The sequence below is a fragment of the Epinephelus moara genome, chromosome 10 (genome assembly GCF_006386435.1).
Source record: "Epinephelus moara isolate mb chromosome 10, YSFRI_EMoa_1.0, whole genome shotgun sequence".
Taxonomy (NCBI): domain Eukaryota; kingdom Metazoa; phylum Chordata; class Actinopteri; order Perciformes; family Serranidae; genus Epinephelus; species Epinephelus moara.
The window spans coordinates 5,109,023-5,125,928 of record NC_065515.1 but is presented as its reverse complement, the minus strand read 5'-3'; the positions used below and the strand labels follow the sequence as shown (position 1 = coordinate 5,125,928).

The following is a 16,906-nucleotide window of genomic DNA, read 5'->3' as shown; positions in this document are numbered from 1 at the left end:
AATGTACGAACCTTTTAGACTCATCAGTGTACATTTACAGCCTTTTGAAGGTTTGCTTTGATTATTTTCAGGTCAGCTTTTCATATATTTTCTTTCAGTACCTGCCCTTTATATTCTGTTTGAACTTCCAGCAGGTTAATGTCCTAAATATGCTCTTTGAAAGAACGTTACTGGTGTAGTGTTGCCATTAGAGGTTACATCAATCATACATAAGTATTGTATTTGAAGAACTTCAGCAGAGAGTGACATGCTGTAAACTGTGGCAGGTGCTGCTCTGAATGCAGTGATTGCTTGGTTGGTGCAGCTGAGTGAATGAAAACTGGTGCAGTTGCCAGCTGTCGTCCCTCCTCAGCTTTCTAGCATGGCTCTGTTTTTCCTCTTAGGTGCATCATCCTTAATCCCAAGAGGTATGGCCTCCAACGCTGGAGTGATTAACACTGCCAAGGCTTGGGAACGCTACATATGGCAGGAAAAGTGTGACACGGCCAGAGACAGATCCAGAGACGGAGAGCACAGCTGTGATGAAGACAGTCATAGAGGCAGAGACAGAGACAGAGACAGGGAGAGGCGTTCTTCTACACACAGGTGGGTCTCAGTGACTTGAAGTTATAAATAATCACGATCAAATTACCTTAGGTCAGTTTATTCAGTGAATGGAATTCTAAAAAATGTTTCCCTTTTGAATATCACGTTGATGAAGCACAAGACACAGTGTGTCCTCTTCTATCACATGTCCCTCTTCCTACTGTTTGGTGCCTCTGTAGTGGATGAATGCAAATGTCTGTTGAGCAGCTGTGGCCCTCTGGATTGGACAACATATAGTGTATTGGTTCTGGTCCAGTTATCCAGTCTGTTTTGGGCTCATTCAATGTGTGCATGTGCAGCTTGCCTCTCTCTTTTGCTCTCACACACACACACACACACACACACACACACACACACACACACACACACAGAGTTACATGTGTGTACAGCTTGCAAGATTTGCTGCAGAGTGATTGAAAACTTCAAAGGAAAGACAAAAACAGAACAAAGAACAAGGAGGAGGAGGAAACGGTCTGTTTGCCAGGTGAGACGGGAGATGAGAGCAGAGGATGGCGTTGGCATCAGCGCTGGCTGATATTTCTGTAATGTTCGTTTCACTTAAAAGAAGAAGTTGGATCCATATGCAGGAGAAGGTCTTTACTTGAAATAGTTGGAGACAGTCATGCAAATTAAGTAAACTTCTCTGGAGCAAAACAAACAGAGGCAAGGCTCCAAAAAGTCAAAAGGCTAGAAAGTACTTAAGAAACAGAGTGTCACCAAGCAAAATGAAAAACACGCAGTGCGCCACAAAAAGTTGGGCTTTAAATACAAGGCTTAATGAGATTGGATTCAGGTGTTGCGGTGACTTCTTTTCCGTCCTCAGTGCTGCTGGTTAGCCCTGCTCCCTGCTGCCGCCCTCTGTTGTGGCTGATCCATGACAGGTTCAGCATGACAGAATGTGATGGCAGTTTCTGTAGGAGCCCCAGTGCAATGAACCAACACTCTGAAGACGTGGACAGGAAAAAAATGGATCGGGAAATACTATAGTTCCCGTAGTCTGTATCCTAATATGTAGCCTCATGTTAGTTAGTGAGGCACTGTGAAGTCACAGTGTGTTCTTAGTGCCTGTTGTTGCAGAGGGGGGAAAGTTGCAGCTGGGACTGTGCACTGAGTCTGTGAGTGGTTCCTCTCTCATATCTCCAGCTGATAGCTATAATATAAACAGCAGTGACTGTTGTGTGAAAATGCACAGCTATTGTGAAGAAATGCACACTATTGCAAAAGAGCGCAAGAATATTGTGACAGAAATCAAGACTAATGCAACGTCAGGGGAAATTATTGCCGGCATATGCAGAAATATATTTATATTTTTTTACTATTTTTGTTGTGGTGCAGCAGCACGGGCCAGGATGCAGTCTAGATGAGGGAATAACTCGCTGTATTTGCCAGCTTCTGCCAGGAAATCATTTAGTGTACGCTCCTCTGCGTGGAGCTTGAGTCCTTCCTCCCTGTGGCTCATGGATGATAAGAGCCAATCTTATATCCACTCCAAATTTCACATAGTGCCCTACTACCCTACACTCTGACAGCCAGAGTGCCGCCGTATGTGTACACAAACACTCATGCTCACATGCGTGCACAAGCCAAATCCTGCCCTACATTTTCTCTGCACACTCAGTGTTGACCGTTTGCCAAATGTCTATTTAATTATTATCAACTCAGGCAGCTGCCAACTATAATACACACAGACACATCTTTCCTCCTCCTCACATACTCCTCAGCTGTCCTAAGGCTTATACTGCATGAAAGGATGAGAGTGACATTTCGCTGTGACAAGGCATTTCTCACCAAAACATGTACATGTTTGGTATCAGGGGTACTCCTGCCATTACCCTTGGTATTATTAGACTGTGACTGTCTATTGGCCCTGAATAGTTAAAACTACAGTTGCATGCAGTAAAGCTGAAATTTGGACTCGTTTTCTCAGTCTGTGTGTGTGGCTGCAAAAGCTGTAATGCTGTTGATAACATTGAATTCCTGTGTCAGCTAATATTGAAGCTTCACTGTTAATGAGCTTGCATGGAAATAAGTGCAAAATAACAAAAATGACAAACTAAAGTATCTGTGCTTGGATGAAATATCCTCGTACGCTGTTCTGCTTCTCAGCACTTCTCCTACTTAAAGTGGTGCGCTTTTTTTGCTGGAGTGTTTGTGTGCGTCAGATGACTGGATCCAGGTTTGTATATAAAGCCCAGAACAGTCTTGTGGGTCAAATGAGGGAAGTGGGACATGGGGGACAGCTGGGAAGCTGTAGGCTAACTGCTGAAGATAGGAAGTCGGGACTCACATGTGCGTGACAGACACATAGCGAATGCACAGGAGATTTGGATATTCACTCCAATAGATTTGTTCTACAGTCACTGCCACTAAGGACTCTTCCTGAGGCCCACAGTCCAATGTGTGCTGCTCACACCTCCTGGGCTCTACTGATGTGTGTTGCCCTACATTCTGGTCACATGATCAGGCTTCACACAGCGCATGTCACACACACGCGCTCATATGTACAGGTTATGTGTTTTCTGTTACATTGATTTATGACTGTGCTCAAAGCTATTTTTAGACTGGAAGGCGGGGGGATTCATTGTTAGTGTGTGTGTGTGGGTAGTGTGTGTGAAAGAGAAACAGATGGAGCCTTCTGTAGCTTTGTTGCTAGCCAGCCTTATTGTTCATGGTGAGGTCAGTCTGCGTGTTAGATTGTGCATTTGAGCTGCTGATGCAGAAGCTGTGCTTGGTAGCCCACATGTCCTGTGCTGAGTCACACAGGCAGGCAGAGTGTGGCAGGGCAGCCCTCTAGGCATCAGCTACTGGTTATCAGCTGTGGTTGTGACCGCGTGCCTCGGATTTACCACCGCCACTAATAGATTCCATGAGCTTGACACTCACATTTTCACCCATGCATTTATCCGGTGGGTGATATACTGTCTCTCCTCCCCTGCATCCGACCCATCCACCTTTCCCAGTGGGTGGAAGCTGAGGAGCTGATTGGCCATTTGGTCAACACTGACTGCAGATTACATCTCTTATGATAAATGTGGCTCTCATCTTCTCATCAGCTGGCACTGCCTCAGACTCTGTCTCTTTCATGTGCACATGTGCACACACACAAGTCAATGGTAACACGCAACATCCACTTTGTGTCTAGGTCTTACACACAGCATCGCACACATGTTCAAAGGGACGTAAATCTAATTTAAATACCCTTTGGCTAGTTTGATCATTGGTCGATAGTAAAATCTTGCACACATTAGCCGCTAAGTTCATTGGATAATAATTGAGCGGAGAAGTCCCAGTGTGATGAGGAAATTAAAATGATAATTGTCTTCCTGCTTAAACTTGCACTAAAAGCTTCATTAGAAAATGCTGTAAGGCTAGTTCCAGTGTTAACAAAGGGTTTAGCTGACTCCGAATATGGAACAGGAACTGATAATTGAAAAAAGGGCTGCTGTAATACAATGCAATGAAACCAAATTAGAGCATTGCTAATTTGCTACAGCAAACGCATGGCAATAACATTTTACAGCCTCAAACTAATTTGCAGCAGTAAACAATAACAGTCTTATTCATTTTGCATTAATGCACAACAGAGTGATCTCCTTCCTTAGCTGGAAACATTTGGATCGGTACATTTTCCTAACTTTCATAAGTCTTGCCTGTAGTTTCAAAAATATCCTCAATGCAACTTTGATGGCAGCCTTTTGATTTGGACGAGCTGCTCTGTCTCCCTTACAGCTTTTGTTTTAGATTTAGGCATAGCAAGATCCAATTTGCCTCCTTTCTTCTACCATAGGCGGAGACGGGTACAGTAAAAACCTGTCTTTACTTGATTTTCCTCAGCTGCTTTTGTGCATGCTGCCACTTTTATCCTGGCTTCAGGGTCTGACTTGGGGCCTGTGTATTCTTCCACCGACATCTGTTTTTATTCTCCCCCCTACCCAACTTACTTAGCCCTTAATGTGACATACTTTCTGTCTTTCTGACTCAACTTTTCATGCATGAAACTCATTTCTTTCCACAGCCAATCTCAGGCTCTGTACCTAATCAATTTTAATGTTGCTTCTGCAGTGCTTGTCCTTGCATTCAACGCTACCGTCTGTCTTTATTTATTCAACATACAGCGTCACTTCCTGTCTTAGCTTCACATACGTAGCTCACTGGCGTACATTCCTCTGCATTAGCCTCTTTGTCTTCCCAATCACAGCCAGCAACACTTGCTTACTTGTTTGATGTGTGTAGGTTAAAGCTCTCTTCCCAAGGGCACTGCACACTGGTAATCCTTTACAAAACATGTTTGTTTCTCACACACCCAGCTGCACTTTCCACTTCTTTTCTTTTGTAGCTTTAAATTGACCTGAGCCACCAATTTTGTTCGATTTTACACTCACCCTTCTACGGAAATATTGGCTTCTTAGTAGTATCTTTGCTCTTTCTGGAGCAAACTGATTGGCACTGGTGTCTTTACACAACCATGGTTCCATCAATAACCTGATTAAAGAGCTCTTCCTTACGAACCCAGGTGGCTCTGTGGCTTTACGTGTGTCTGGCTTCAGAGGCAGTTTTAGAGAAAAACAAACAAGGCAAGTGCCTGAAAAAAGTCTAAGTGGGATTGACTGTGCAATTGCTTTTAGACGCATAGCACCATGGGATGTGTCAGCGTTACCAAGTAAGGTCACATTAGTAGAATCTACATATTAATTGACTCTAATATGTAAATATCAAGCCTTGTTATCACTGAGTAGAAAAGAAGGTAAGAACAGGAGAGAAAGGAGATAGAGGGAGAGACAGTAAAGCCAAATTAGGTTGAATTAAGTTATATGTTACCTTTTTGTCTTAAAAAATTGATATAATCTTTGAGAGCATGGGCAGATAATGAGACAATGTGCCCCTGAGCACAGAAATGCAAAGGGCCATACCACCTGTCCTACATAGGAGCAAGACACATAGACTTTGTGTTGGTTTTGCATCTTTTGGCATGTTTTTTTGTAGTTGTTTGGGTCTCTTTAAGGTAATTTTGTGTATTTTTCTGTCATTTTGTGTGGCTTTGTGGTCACTTCCTGTCTCTTTATGTTTGGGTTGTCACTCTGTAGTCATGTTGTGTCTCTTTGCCCGTTTCTGTAGCTATTATGTGTCTCCTTGCAGCTCCTTGTGGTCTTTTTGTGTCTCTTTGGGGCCATTCTGAGTCTCCTCCTGGTCGCTACATGTTCATTTGAATGACATTTTGCAAGTGAAGGCCCGGGTGGCCCCTGACACTTTGGGGCTGTTACGTAAGTCATGTTTGAGAGATCAAACACTCGCCCGTACAGAGAAGGTGGCTTATTGTTGACCCCACGGTACTGCCCACACTGGCACAGTTGCGTTTCTTCTTGCGACTCCGCCATAATTCTCCACCATAATGTAGCTGAAATAACAACATCTCCTGCTCTGTGAGTCATTAGACGTTTCATTCTATCCCTTCACTCGCAGCTGCTATTTATTCTTGTGGATATTGCTTTCATGTTAATTGTGCCAATCATAAATTGCGTTTCATATCCGCAGTGTGGCTCACTGAATCATCTGGGTTTCTCAGTTTAATGACTGCGGGGATGGAGCGGACAAAATTACACCGCGACAGGCTCAGGCATCTTATTATGAAATCTGCGATACTGCCTGCCCTGACAGGCCTGGGCACCACTGATTAATAAAATCATAAAATGTGAAAACAAATCCCAAGGCCTCTATGCTATAATTTACTCTTTCTAACACTGTCTCCTTGGGAACTGTTTGACTGTGTTCTTGGCGTTGTGTGAGGTGGTTGTTTCTGTGTTAAAGCTAATGGCTTTGAGCAAGAACAAATGTGGGCCTTGGGTCTTAATCCCCGCTGCTAACACAAGAGCTGTCTCCAAATATTGAATATATTTAGCTTTGTACTTGCAACAACTCTGCCCCTTAAGGCTCGCACTGTCTCTCTTTTCTGTGTTAAACAAGTGAATGGTAATAATTACTCCAGCCATGTGTGAGCTGTTTGCCTTAGCGGTGCCGTATCTGTGTTTCTCCTATAGACTTTTTTGAGCAAAATGATACTTTTATTGTGGCAGAGAGAAACGCCTTCAGCGTGATGATTCTTAAAGGTCAGGGTGATTATTCTAAATCTGCAAAGTGCAAGCTTTGCCATGGTGTCTTTTGTTGAGGCGAGGGAGTGTGAGAAAAACATTGTTGTAGATGTACACACACATTACAGACTCCCCTTCAGCAGATGGCAAAGTTTTTGCTTTAAACTAACAAACAATGCACAATATTATTTGTATTCACTGAATTCTGTATGGGCCTTAAAGGGACAGTTCACCCCAAAAAACAAAAATACATACATTTCCTCTTACCTGTAGTGCTGTTTATAAATCTAGATTGTTTTTGTGTGAGTTGCTGAGTGTTGGAGAAATCAGTCATAGAGGTGTCTGTCGTCTCTTCAACAAAATGGAGCTAGATGGATGAATTTCATGTTGGAACTATTTTCACATAAACAAGAGGCTTGTGCTTGTGATAATGCGAGATGTAAACATTAATGGTGCCTTCCTCGGCTGAGCTGTGGTGCTAGGTGAGCTGGATTTACTCCCACTTTTTATGGCCAGCCCATCACCTCCCCCAAAGATGTGTGTGCTGTGTAGCATTGAGAAGCAGCATAAGAAAGACCATCAACTGCTCATATTGCTTTGGATGAAACAAGGCCAAGAACAAGAACTGATGCTGGAGTTGCTCTTGAAAATAGAGGAAAATTATCTCCTTGAAAAATAAGCACAATTGAACGCTTGCTCACTTTGTGTGGTGGTTAAAGCTCTCTTCCCAAGGGCACTGTACACTGGTAATCTCTTACAAAACATTTTTGTTTCTCACACACTCAGCTGCAGTTTCCACTTTTTTTTCTCTTTGGTAGCTTTAAATTGACCTGAGCCCCCAATTTTGTTCGATTTTACACTCAGCCTTCAACAGAAATAATATATCTTTGTTCTGTCTGCAGCAAACTGATTGGCATTGGTGCTTTTACACAATCATTGTTCCCTCAATAACCTGATTAAATGGTGGTCCATTTGGCCAAATCAAACAATCAGTGTTCGTTCTCACAAACACAGATGGCTCGGTGGTTGCTGTCCAAGGAACTGAAACAAATGGTGCTGAGGGCAGATAGAAAGCTAAATCCTGTTTTGGTGCCAGCCCCTCACTATCTTTCCACTGTTCCTGGTGAGACCAGAAGCAGATGTGGGGGCTCTGTTTGTGACACGAGAAGAAAGATTTCACTTAATTCAAATTCTTTGTATTTTGTCTCTTTAATAAAACAGAAAGCAGGCAGAGTGGAGCTGATAAAGCCATCTTGTCTTATACACTAACTGTAGAGATGTTTACAGTACTGATTAACTAAAGCATAATGAGTGAGACTGTAGTGGTGGTAACGTGTAATTACGTTGTGGTGCATCTCATATCGGGAGGACACAGTGTTGCAGCCAACCAGCCTCTGATTACCAGAGACGCCCTCTGAAGGTTACGCTGTAATAGACTGCATCCTTCAGAGCAGGCAGATACTATAATGGGATACTATAGTATTTCTAGTGGTGATTTTTTTTTTTAAATGGCAGCCCCCGTACTAAAATAAATAAAGATTAAGGATGCTAATAGGTAGAAATAGTTCCTTTTGCCCTGTTCAAAAGTAAAATTAGCTTATATTTTAGAGTTTGCAAAATGTCTTTTATGGTATTATTTCTGCATTTGACAGTTTTTCCCTGCAGATGAAGCAGTCTGGTGTGGGTCAGCTAAATTCCCCCCTCTGTGAAAAACTATGAGCCACATAGTGACAAGTATTTGGAATGCTTGCTATGATAGATGCTTTTTTCTGACTACCGTGCACCTGAAAACCTGTTACCGAAAAGTACATTGCTAGTTACTATGACAACCAGTGACTGGGAGCTGTTGTCACCAGTCTTGCAGCATGAGTGCAAATTCAACAGACTGATTTTAAAGGTCGTATCTTAGGTTTTTTGTTTTGTTTAATGTTTGAAGATGAGGTGAAACGCAGTCTTGAGGCACCCTTGGACTGTTGTTAAAGGTATCTTAACCCCCAAAATGATAATTTATATATTAATTACTCGCTCTGTGTTACACCGAAATTGTGAAGAAAACTTTGTTTGTTGAATGCTTCCATGGTGAATGAAGAATCCACAAACCGCAAAATTTCTTGATGAATTGGGATGAAAAGTGGCCACATTTAACAATAGCAAAACTATATTTGCGCAGTATAATCCAAGTGTCATTTATCCAGTCGTATGCTCAGTACTTCCCAAACATATTTTCGGTAACACCTTAATATTTAAAACACTCACGTGCTTGCCCAGGTACTCTATTCGTATGTGGAACAGTTTTAAATGACAAGGTTTTAGCAAGAATGCATGCGTTTGGGAGGTACTGAGCATACGACTGAATAAATGAGAGTTGCTTTACACTGACTAAGGAGCCCTACACATGCGGCATTTTTGTGCCCCCAAATTCATTGTTTTCAATGTAGACTTGTGGCAGGTGCACTCAAATGGCAGAGTGACGCTGTCATGGTGCGCATGCATTCCCAAGCGCCTGTTTTTCAGGGCATGACAGCTTCACCCTGAGATAAACAGAGTTTAACTTTTGGAACGCAGCAGAGTGTGCAGAGCTGCCAAAACTTTACATCTGTCCCACGGACGATAGGCCTGCACACTACTGTGCATATTAACCTGCCACCACGCTCTTGAAAGCTGTTGCAAAAAAGGCACAAGAGTAGCACCTAGCACCTGACCTTGTGTTTTCCAGGCCCTTAAAGATGGGCGTGTGTGAACAGATGTTTGGTTATGGTTTTACTGTTTTTAAACGCGCCCCTCTTCTACTCTGATTAATCAGTGAATCAATTTCTCTGTTTCTGGATTCTTCGCTCATCATGGAGGTGTGAGAGAAAAACTAATTTTCTTCCCTAATTCACGGTAACACAGGGTGAGTAATTGATATACAAACAATCATTTGGGGGTTTAAGTATTTCTTTCAAACAACATAGGGTGCTGCAGAAAACACTTGGAAAAACAAGACTCTAACCTTTAGCTGAAGCATGTTTGCAGGTGTTCATTCCACCCAACAACCAACATCTGATACCAGTGATCTATCTGTCCTGCTTTGCATGTTTTTGCATGTGTTTTCAGAGGTCATATGAAGGGAGGTGTGTAGTAATTTATAACCGATCAGATCCTACAGTGAATAGTAAGTTTTTTTCTATCTAAGAGGATACTGCAGCATGCCTGCTTGGCTTTAATGTACAGTAAAGGGCATGCTGGGACACAAGTGTCAGGCTCTTTGTGAGGAGGCTACAAAAGCTCAGCAGCAGGCACTGTGGTTAAGGTTTTGGTCCCTTGAGTTCTGACTTATCTCTCTCCCAGTGGAGAAAAGGAAAAAGGCCAGCAGTCTCATTCCTGTGGGCTGCTTTTCCCTTTGTGTTATTTCCCGAAGAAAAAGCCTCCAGCTTCATCGTTAGCAAATGTAAAAAAATACACTGCGTGTGTGTGTATGATATTTTTCAGCGGGGAGGAGCGAACAAGGCGCAGGGACACAACGGAGCGAGGGCACAAACACCACAGTTTGGCCAGATCCAGTGGAGAGAAAAAAGACAAACGGCACAGAGAGAGGAGGCACGGAGATAACAACGAAGGAGGGTAAAAATCATCACTCAGGTCTAACACACACATTCACGTAGTCTTAATGAGAAAACAGCAAAGACGACAGAATTATCATGTGATTGTCATGTATGTCCTCAGCAGCAGCAGAAAGGAAAGGAAGAATGGTGGTGAGGAAGGAGAGAGTCAGAGTAGAAAGAAAAGGAAAAGGGCCAGGAAAAAGAGGAAGGAAAAGGAGACCAACAAGATGTCCTCTGCTAACCAAGAGAGGAAATTAAAGTCTGACTGACAGTCAGTCTCTCAGACTATTTAATGAGAGGAACTGCCTTGTGGCATCCTACTCTGTTTTATCAGAAAATGTGATTTTTATTAGAATTTTATTGGAGAAGCTAAAGATAATGTTGTGCATATATTGTATAGAAATGTTTATGTTGCACAAGCTTGTAGTGTGTTTTTGTTGAGTTGAAGTGGAGCTTTTAAGGAAGGCTTTTCTCACACAACTCTGTTTTTCAAATGACTTTATTGATCATTTAACCAAATGTACCATCAGATATACTACACAGGCCGAAGCGTGACAGACAGAACCACAGTGGAATGGCCTCAGACCATCCACTGATACACAGAAACCAAGTCAGTTTTTTTTCTTAAAAGTAAGAAAATTAGTAAGGCCTCCACAATGTCACCTAATTAAATATTATCTTTTAACATGTTATGAACACATTGATCCATTACTTTTTTATATATTTTTTTGCCAGTGGTTGGATAATTTTGCCATAGCTTCTGAAATAAAAGAAAGAAACCTCAACACAGACGACTACTTGGCAACGTGTCCTCAGGTCAAACGGATGAAGAAGACAACCACTGTCAGTACAAACAGAATGGAGCCTATATTTAAAGGCCATACCACAAACGAACAAAAGAAATGTATTACAAGTGCTTGGATCAGTACTTTTTTAGACACCCAACATTTACAGTAAAGAAATGTGAGTCCAACTTAACGCATACTCTAATATATAACTACTGGAATTGGCAACGTGTTGTGTCTCCTCTCGATCCGCCCACCCCACTCACTGGATGCTGTGCCAGAGAATGATCATGTCCTCCAAACAGATAACACCAACATCCTGGTCAGAAGTGGCTCAGGCGTCGATCCTCCCCACATTCAGTGTACTCGGAGGGGGCAAGTTGACCTCTGGTAACAATCCAGTCTCATGTTTGTCCCTCTCCGAACTCCTGGCAAAGTCTCTGCTGTCCATCAGAAGTGAGATATCCACACAGCTATAACACTATTCTAAGCTTCTCCCGCACACAGCAAGCTTAGGGTGGTCAGCCAGTCTAAAGCTCTGCCTTCCACATTCCTCGGTCAATGCCGCTGAAGCAGCGCCAGGTGACTTGGAGCGCCGCTACAGCAGGCTGCCCGGCCAGGAGACAATGGTCAGGGTGATCCTGCCCCGGAGCTCCTTTAGAAGGCGCACCAACGCTGTGTGGGTCATCCCCCATGTACTCTTCCCATTCACCTCGAGCAAGATGTCCCCACACCTGCACAGAGTGAGAGGGCCATTGAGAAAGCACGGTTAACGTAGGGTTGTGTTAATTAACATCCAGAAATTACTTGACAGATATACATGTTAAAAAACAGGGAAATTTTAGGGTAGGGCCAGTGTCAAGTCTTCAAAAAGGGTTGGATAATAAGCCGAACACCAGACTGACTCATCATCTGCTCCTGAGAACATAATGACACCGTGTCCCAACAGCAAACGAGCGTCCTATTGTGTCCCGTAACAACGGAGCTCTCTGTCAACACTGAATCCATTAAATATGCACTTTTGTGACATGACATAAAAAAACAACAACATGCGTCTATCAGCTGTGCGCTTGAGCTCAGACTAGAGACTTTACCTCTTAAAAGATGGATGAGTAGCCTACTTGCTATGTTCCCATAAATGTACTTTAAAACTGTAAGTAGGTTTAATTTTAGCATTGGTCTTTTACCAGAAGCTTTCAGCTCCGTGGCGATCTTTCTCCAGCCAGCTGCCTCCTTATTTTTTTTTGTGGTGAAATAAGGAGGTATGTTACAGATAATTCCTCATTTTAACTTCACCAATCAGCCGTTCTTCAGTTATTGTCAGTGTCCGACACAAGTTCAGCTCAAAATGGCGCACGGCATTGCTTGTTGCCAGTTAGGACACCTCTTTCGTCTGCTTTAAATCCAAAATGTTGTCTTGAGACCAATCCTGCCATGTCTCGTCTCATCACCCCAAAAACACAATAACTTTCTAGTATACAAACACAACATGTGCTGCTCTTCCCCCTCCCACCCCTACTGAAATTTGATCCCCTTCATGTTGCCGGCCTCAGCAACGCAGGAAATTGTGATGGCCTGTCAGACACTAGACATCAGTCTATTTGTAAACATAATATTATCTCTATCACATTGTCATATTGCTTATTACTAATGCAATACAAGTTGGATTTAGTGACATGACACCATTGGCACAGCTTCCTGATGTAGGCTACTTTTAAGTTTTCCAGAGCGTGTCAGTTCAGCTGGTTTGCATTCAGTCAAAGCGGTTTAAGCTCATGAACCAGAACGGACCGGCACACTTTGCAGATACAGGTTGTGTTGAAGCTAATCGAAAACATTTTGCTCACAGGAAATAACAGTAATAAAGTCTTCATACCTTATCCTGCCATCATTGTAGGCTGGCGTTCCCTCCACGATGGAGCGGATAAAAAAGGATTGATTGCAGTTGACCTCCTCCTGACCTCCCACGATACTGAAGCCCAGGCTGCCTGAAGTGCTCCGCCGCAGAACAATGTCTTTGCAGCAGTAGAGATGCCTGCATGAGCCAAGAGAGATTAAAAACACTAATCTCTCAACTGCATCTTTAAATTATATATACAGTATATCCATACGGAGCGTGTGCGCAGTAGCTAGAAACCGCTCCGAAGACAAAGGCCCGGCTGCTCTTTGAATGAAAGTGTGACTTTTCCTCTCAGGAGATGTGAAACAATGAGAATATTTGGACTTCTGTATCAGTCTCATAAAGACAGCCTAAGTCAAAATTACATTCAGATCCTTTTAGCTCCACTGCTGGTCTAGACTACATTCCCATGGTGACTCAGTACTCGGTTTTGACTCCTAATCAATTCACTGTTTGAGGAGAAACACATTTTTATTTCACTTGAAGCCAGAGCAGCAGTTGTTTATTGCCGTCAGCGCGCCACTGTCCTCCTGACAACACATTCCATTAAGATAAATTCATATGTTACAATCCGAGGGAAAGTTTTCTATTCTCAGAAGTTCCACTGATATAACAGCGGTGAATATTTAAGCTGAAAAGTTGGTTTGAAAGTATAATGAGTATTCTTTCCCCCAGCTGGCTCTGTCAAAATTTCAGTTTGCACCAGCTGGCAGAGGTCAAAAGGACCAACGTGGGGGGTGTAAATTATACTGGGCTCAGAAAAAAGTAGTAGACAAAGTAGAAAAATGTATATGGAGTGGACACAGAGACACAAAGCGATGCTCACCTGGGTAGCTGCAGCCATGAAACCCACAGTGGCGAGTAATCGTCATTGGGCAGTGGGCTCTTGGTGCTGTCTGTGGGTGAGGGTGTGAGACAGGGCGGCAACGGGCACTCTTGCAGGCTGTCTTCCGGAGGACGCATCTCCAAGACCTTGAGCACAACGGGAGAGGAGGTGTTCTTCAAGTTGGCCACGGCTTCACCTCGCGTCACCCCCGTCAAGTCCACCCCGTTCACGTTTAACAAGATGTCACCTGCGGGAGGGAGGAAGTGGACAACACAGCTCATCCTCTGCCCGGGGTTACTGCCCTGATAAATGCTTTTCAAAAGACCTCATAGGACAGGGACTCATCATCTGCCTATTTAATATTCAACACCCTTCCTGCTTACAACACAAAGGGGATGGAAACAGAGCGCCACCTGTGCTTTAAAAAGCCTCCTAGCGATGAAAGTGGTGCAAAGAAAAACAGACGGCACGGTCCAGCTTGCTAGTGAGCAACTCAAAGGACACGTTTGCCCTAGGCGGATATGCAAATGCAGATGAATAGTCTATTACAATACACAAACATGTTTTATAACCACACAAACAGAGACAGCTGCTGCTGCTCCAATGTCCCATATGAATACAGTTACGTGCACCTTGAACCATGCACAGGGCAAACAGAGACTCAATTTACTTCGGTTTTCATGAAGTCTTTATGTTGTTGTGATGCTCCATGACAGCTTTACTCTCATCCCTGTCATTAACAGAGCCTCAGATAGGAGGGATTCAGTGTGATGATTTAAGATGGTTATGCTGGAATCGGCAGCTGAGGCTAAAATCACTCACTCCTCTGCCTTCATCTGCATTATAGGATATCAAGACTGCTGCTAATACATCCAGTTATTTGCATACCGCTCTATGTTTTGCTCTATTTCAGAGCTGACTGATTTCATAGAACGCAATAATTAAGTTCTCCCAACAAATTCTCTGCAACACAATAAGTCCCGAGCGCTGCTATAGTCACGTTTGTTTGTGTTTTTGTTGATGTGCGTTAGAGCCAATTTACGGAGCACTGAACCACGGCAGCATCACTGAGTCTTTTTTTGCTGCCGGATGAATACACTTCATAATGAAACATGAATCATAAGTGTTCATCAATCACCCCCTCTGTTATATACAAAGTAGTCATCACCAAAGCCAAATCCCTGACAGTCTGCCAGCCACAGAAGACGACAACCTCACAAAACAAATACACCATCCACTAAATGAATAATCATTTGCACAGAAGCGCTGAACACGACAATCCTTGTAATAAAGATTATGAGTAATATTCTGATAATTACAAGATTGAGTGTGCAGGTAAGCGATGGGAAGAGACATGAAGAGGTTCAGTAGTCATTCATTTTACCTTTGCGGATGGAGCCCTCCTGTCCCACCACTCCGTCTGAGTCCACGTTTGTGACGTAAATGGGAAGGTCCCACCCTCGGCTGGACATGCCGCCCGCCACCGTCATACCCAGGGAGTCATACGGCTCCTTAGTCAGTGTAACTGTCTTCTCATAGCAGGCAGGCTTCTGACAAGAGTCCTTCACAGAGAATAGAAGACAGAGAGAGAGAGAGAAGTTGCAGTGAAACTATTTCTGCTAGTGCCAAAGTATTTGTCTCTTTGTTCCTTAAAATGAATGTATGTCTTTGATTAAAGAGGACAACCAGAAGAAGAAAATGAATCACCTAACACATGTACAAACAGATACATAACACATCAAAACAGGACTGTTGTGGATCTGAAAATATTAAAGGTCCAGTGTGTAAGATTTTGGGGGATTTAGTGGAATCTCATGGTGAGGACCGAATTGAAACCAGCTGAAACTTCTCCTGGTCAATATTCCGATTGTCTCGGAGGTTTTTACCAGGAGCTGAATTATCCTCAGAGGTTTCTTCTTCTCCAAAACAAACGGACCTGGTGAAACCCCGTAAAAACACTTAGTAAAGCAATTTCACATTACGAATCAGTGTTTCGATGACGCTATTTGGCATGTCGAGACGGGCTGTTAGCCTAGCACCTGCTAATCTAGATCTAGACGTTCAGGAGGTTTTTACCAGGAGCTGAATTATCCGCAGAGATTTCTTCCTCTCCAAAACAAATGGACCCGGCGATTTAAACTGGTAAAAACACGGAGTAAAGCAGTCTCAAGTTTTTCCAATGCTTTTTTTGCGGAGGGGCTGCGAACTACGGTGGCTGACATGAAAAAGCAAATGGCCCTATCTAAAGCCAGTGATTAGTTTGTCTGTTCTGGGCTACTGTACTGGTGGTGCAACATGACTATCTCAATAGATGAGGTCCCACTCCCTATGTTGATATAAACAGCTCATTCTAAGGTAATGAAAACACAATGATACTTATTTTAAGGTGACTGTACACTAAGATAGACATAGTTATTATATTATATTATATTCCATATCTGCCAATATATCCCCCTAAAACATACAGACTGAATTTAACTGTACCGGTATTAGTCACATCGGATAATTAGTAATACATCTTAAAACGTGCAGGATATTACAACCGACGTTGTCACCGTGGTGTCTTTCTTTGTGTATCCACATTCTTATAAACACAATAAATCAAGACCAAACATGATATCAACTTAATTGTTACAGCAAGGGCACCTTCCATAGACCTCATAATCTAATTAGATTGTGGAGCCACACATTTGCATATTAATAAAGGAATGTTTTCTCTGGGACTTGTGATAGCTCCTTAATGGTAGGAGAACTGATATGAATACCATCCATACTTTGCCATGGGAACAAGAGTCCAGTGACATAGACATAGTTGTTAATTAATGAACGACCTCATTAGCATAAGTGGTATAATGTATAATATATGGTGGTTATATAGGGCATGAGGCAACTCAAGTGCCTCTTCATTTGGTGCGCTCGTTCGCTGTAGAGCAACTGATTTATTCATGGACGTCGTGTCGTGCGTTTTGGTTTGCTGAACGAGACTGTGTGTGGGATAAAGCGAGTGAGGTTTTATTTATGACGAGTGTGTTTGAGTGTCAGATGGGGGAGAGCGAAGGAGAGCAGAGTTGTAATGAATAACACACAGACACATTGAGGTTGATGGGATGTAGCTTGTGCCGCTTCGCTAATGTGCTGCA

General features: G+C 42.9%; 2 protein-coding genes across 5 annotated transcripts in view; one reads left to right on the top strand and one right to left on the bottom strand.

Annotated features, from left to right (window-relative positions):
* The window catches only part of fip1l1a (FIP1 like 1a (S. cerevisiae)), a 30,918-nt gene extending 20,394 nt beyond the window's left edge, over positions 1-10,524 (top strand). Inside the window, 3 exon segments of the mRNA XM_050055235.1 lie at positions 384-585; positions 10,143-10,292; positions 10,383-10,524. Coding sequence (XP_049911192.1) covers positions 384-585; positions 10,143-10,292; positions 10,383-10,524 — 494 coding nt within the window.
* Positions 10,525-10,739: 215 nt separating this feature from the next.
* Positions 10,740-16,906, bottom strand: part of lnx1 (ligand of numb-protein X 1) — a 45,947-nt gene continuing 39,780 nt past the window's right edge. For all 4 annotated transcript variants that reach the window (XM_050054038.1, XM_050054039.1, XM_050054040.1 and 1 more), the window contains 4 exons: positions 15,151-15,328; positions 13,767-14,013; positions 12,917-13,075; positions 10,740-11,774 (listed from right to left, as the gene is read on the bottom strand). In XM_050054038.1, the coding sequence (XP_049909995.1) occupies positions 11,639-11,774; positions 12,917-13,075; positions 13,767-14,013; positions 15,151-15,328 (720 nt within the window). In that variant the 3' untranslated portion in view covers positions 10,740-11,638. The remainder of the gene's footprint in view (positions 11,775-12,916; positions 13,076-13,766; positions 14,014-15,150; positions 15,329-16,906) is intronic.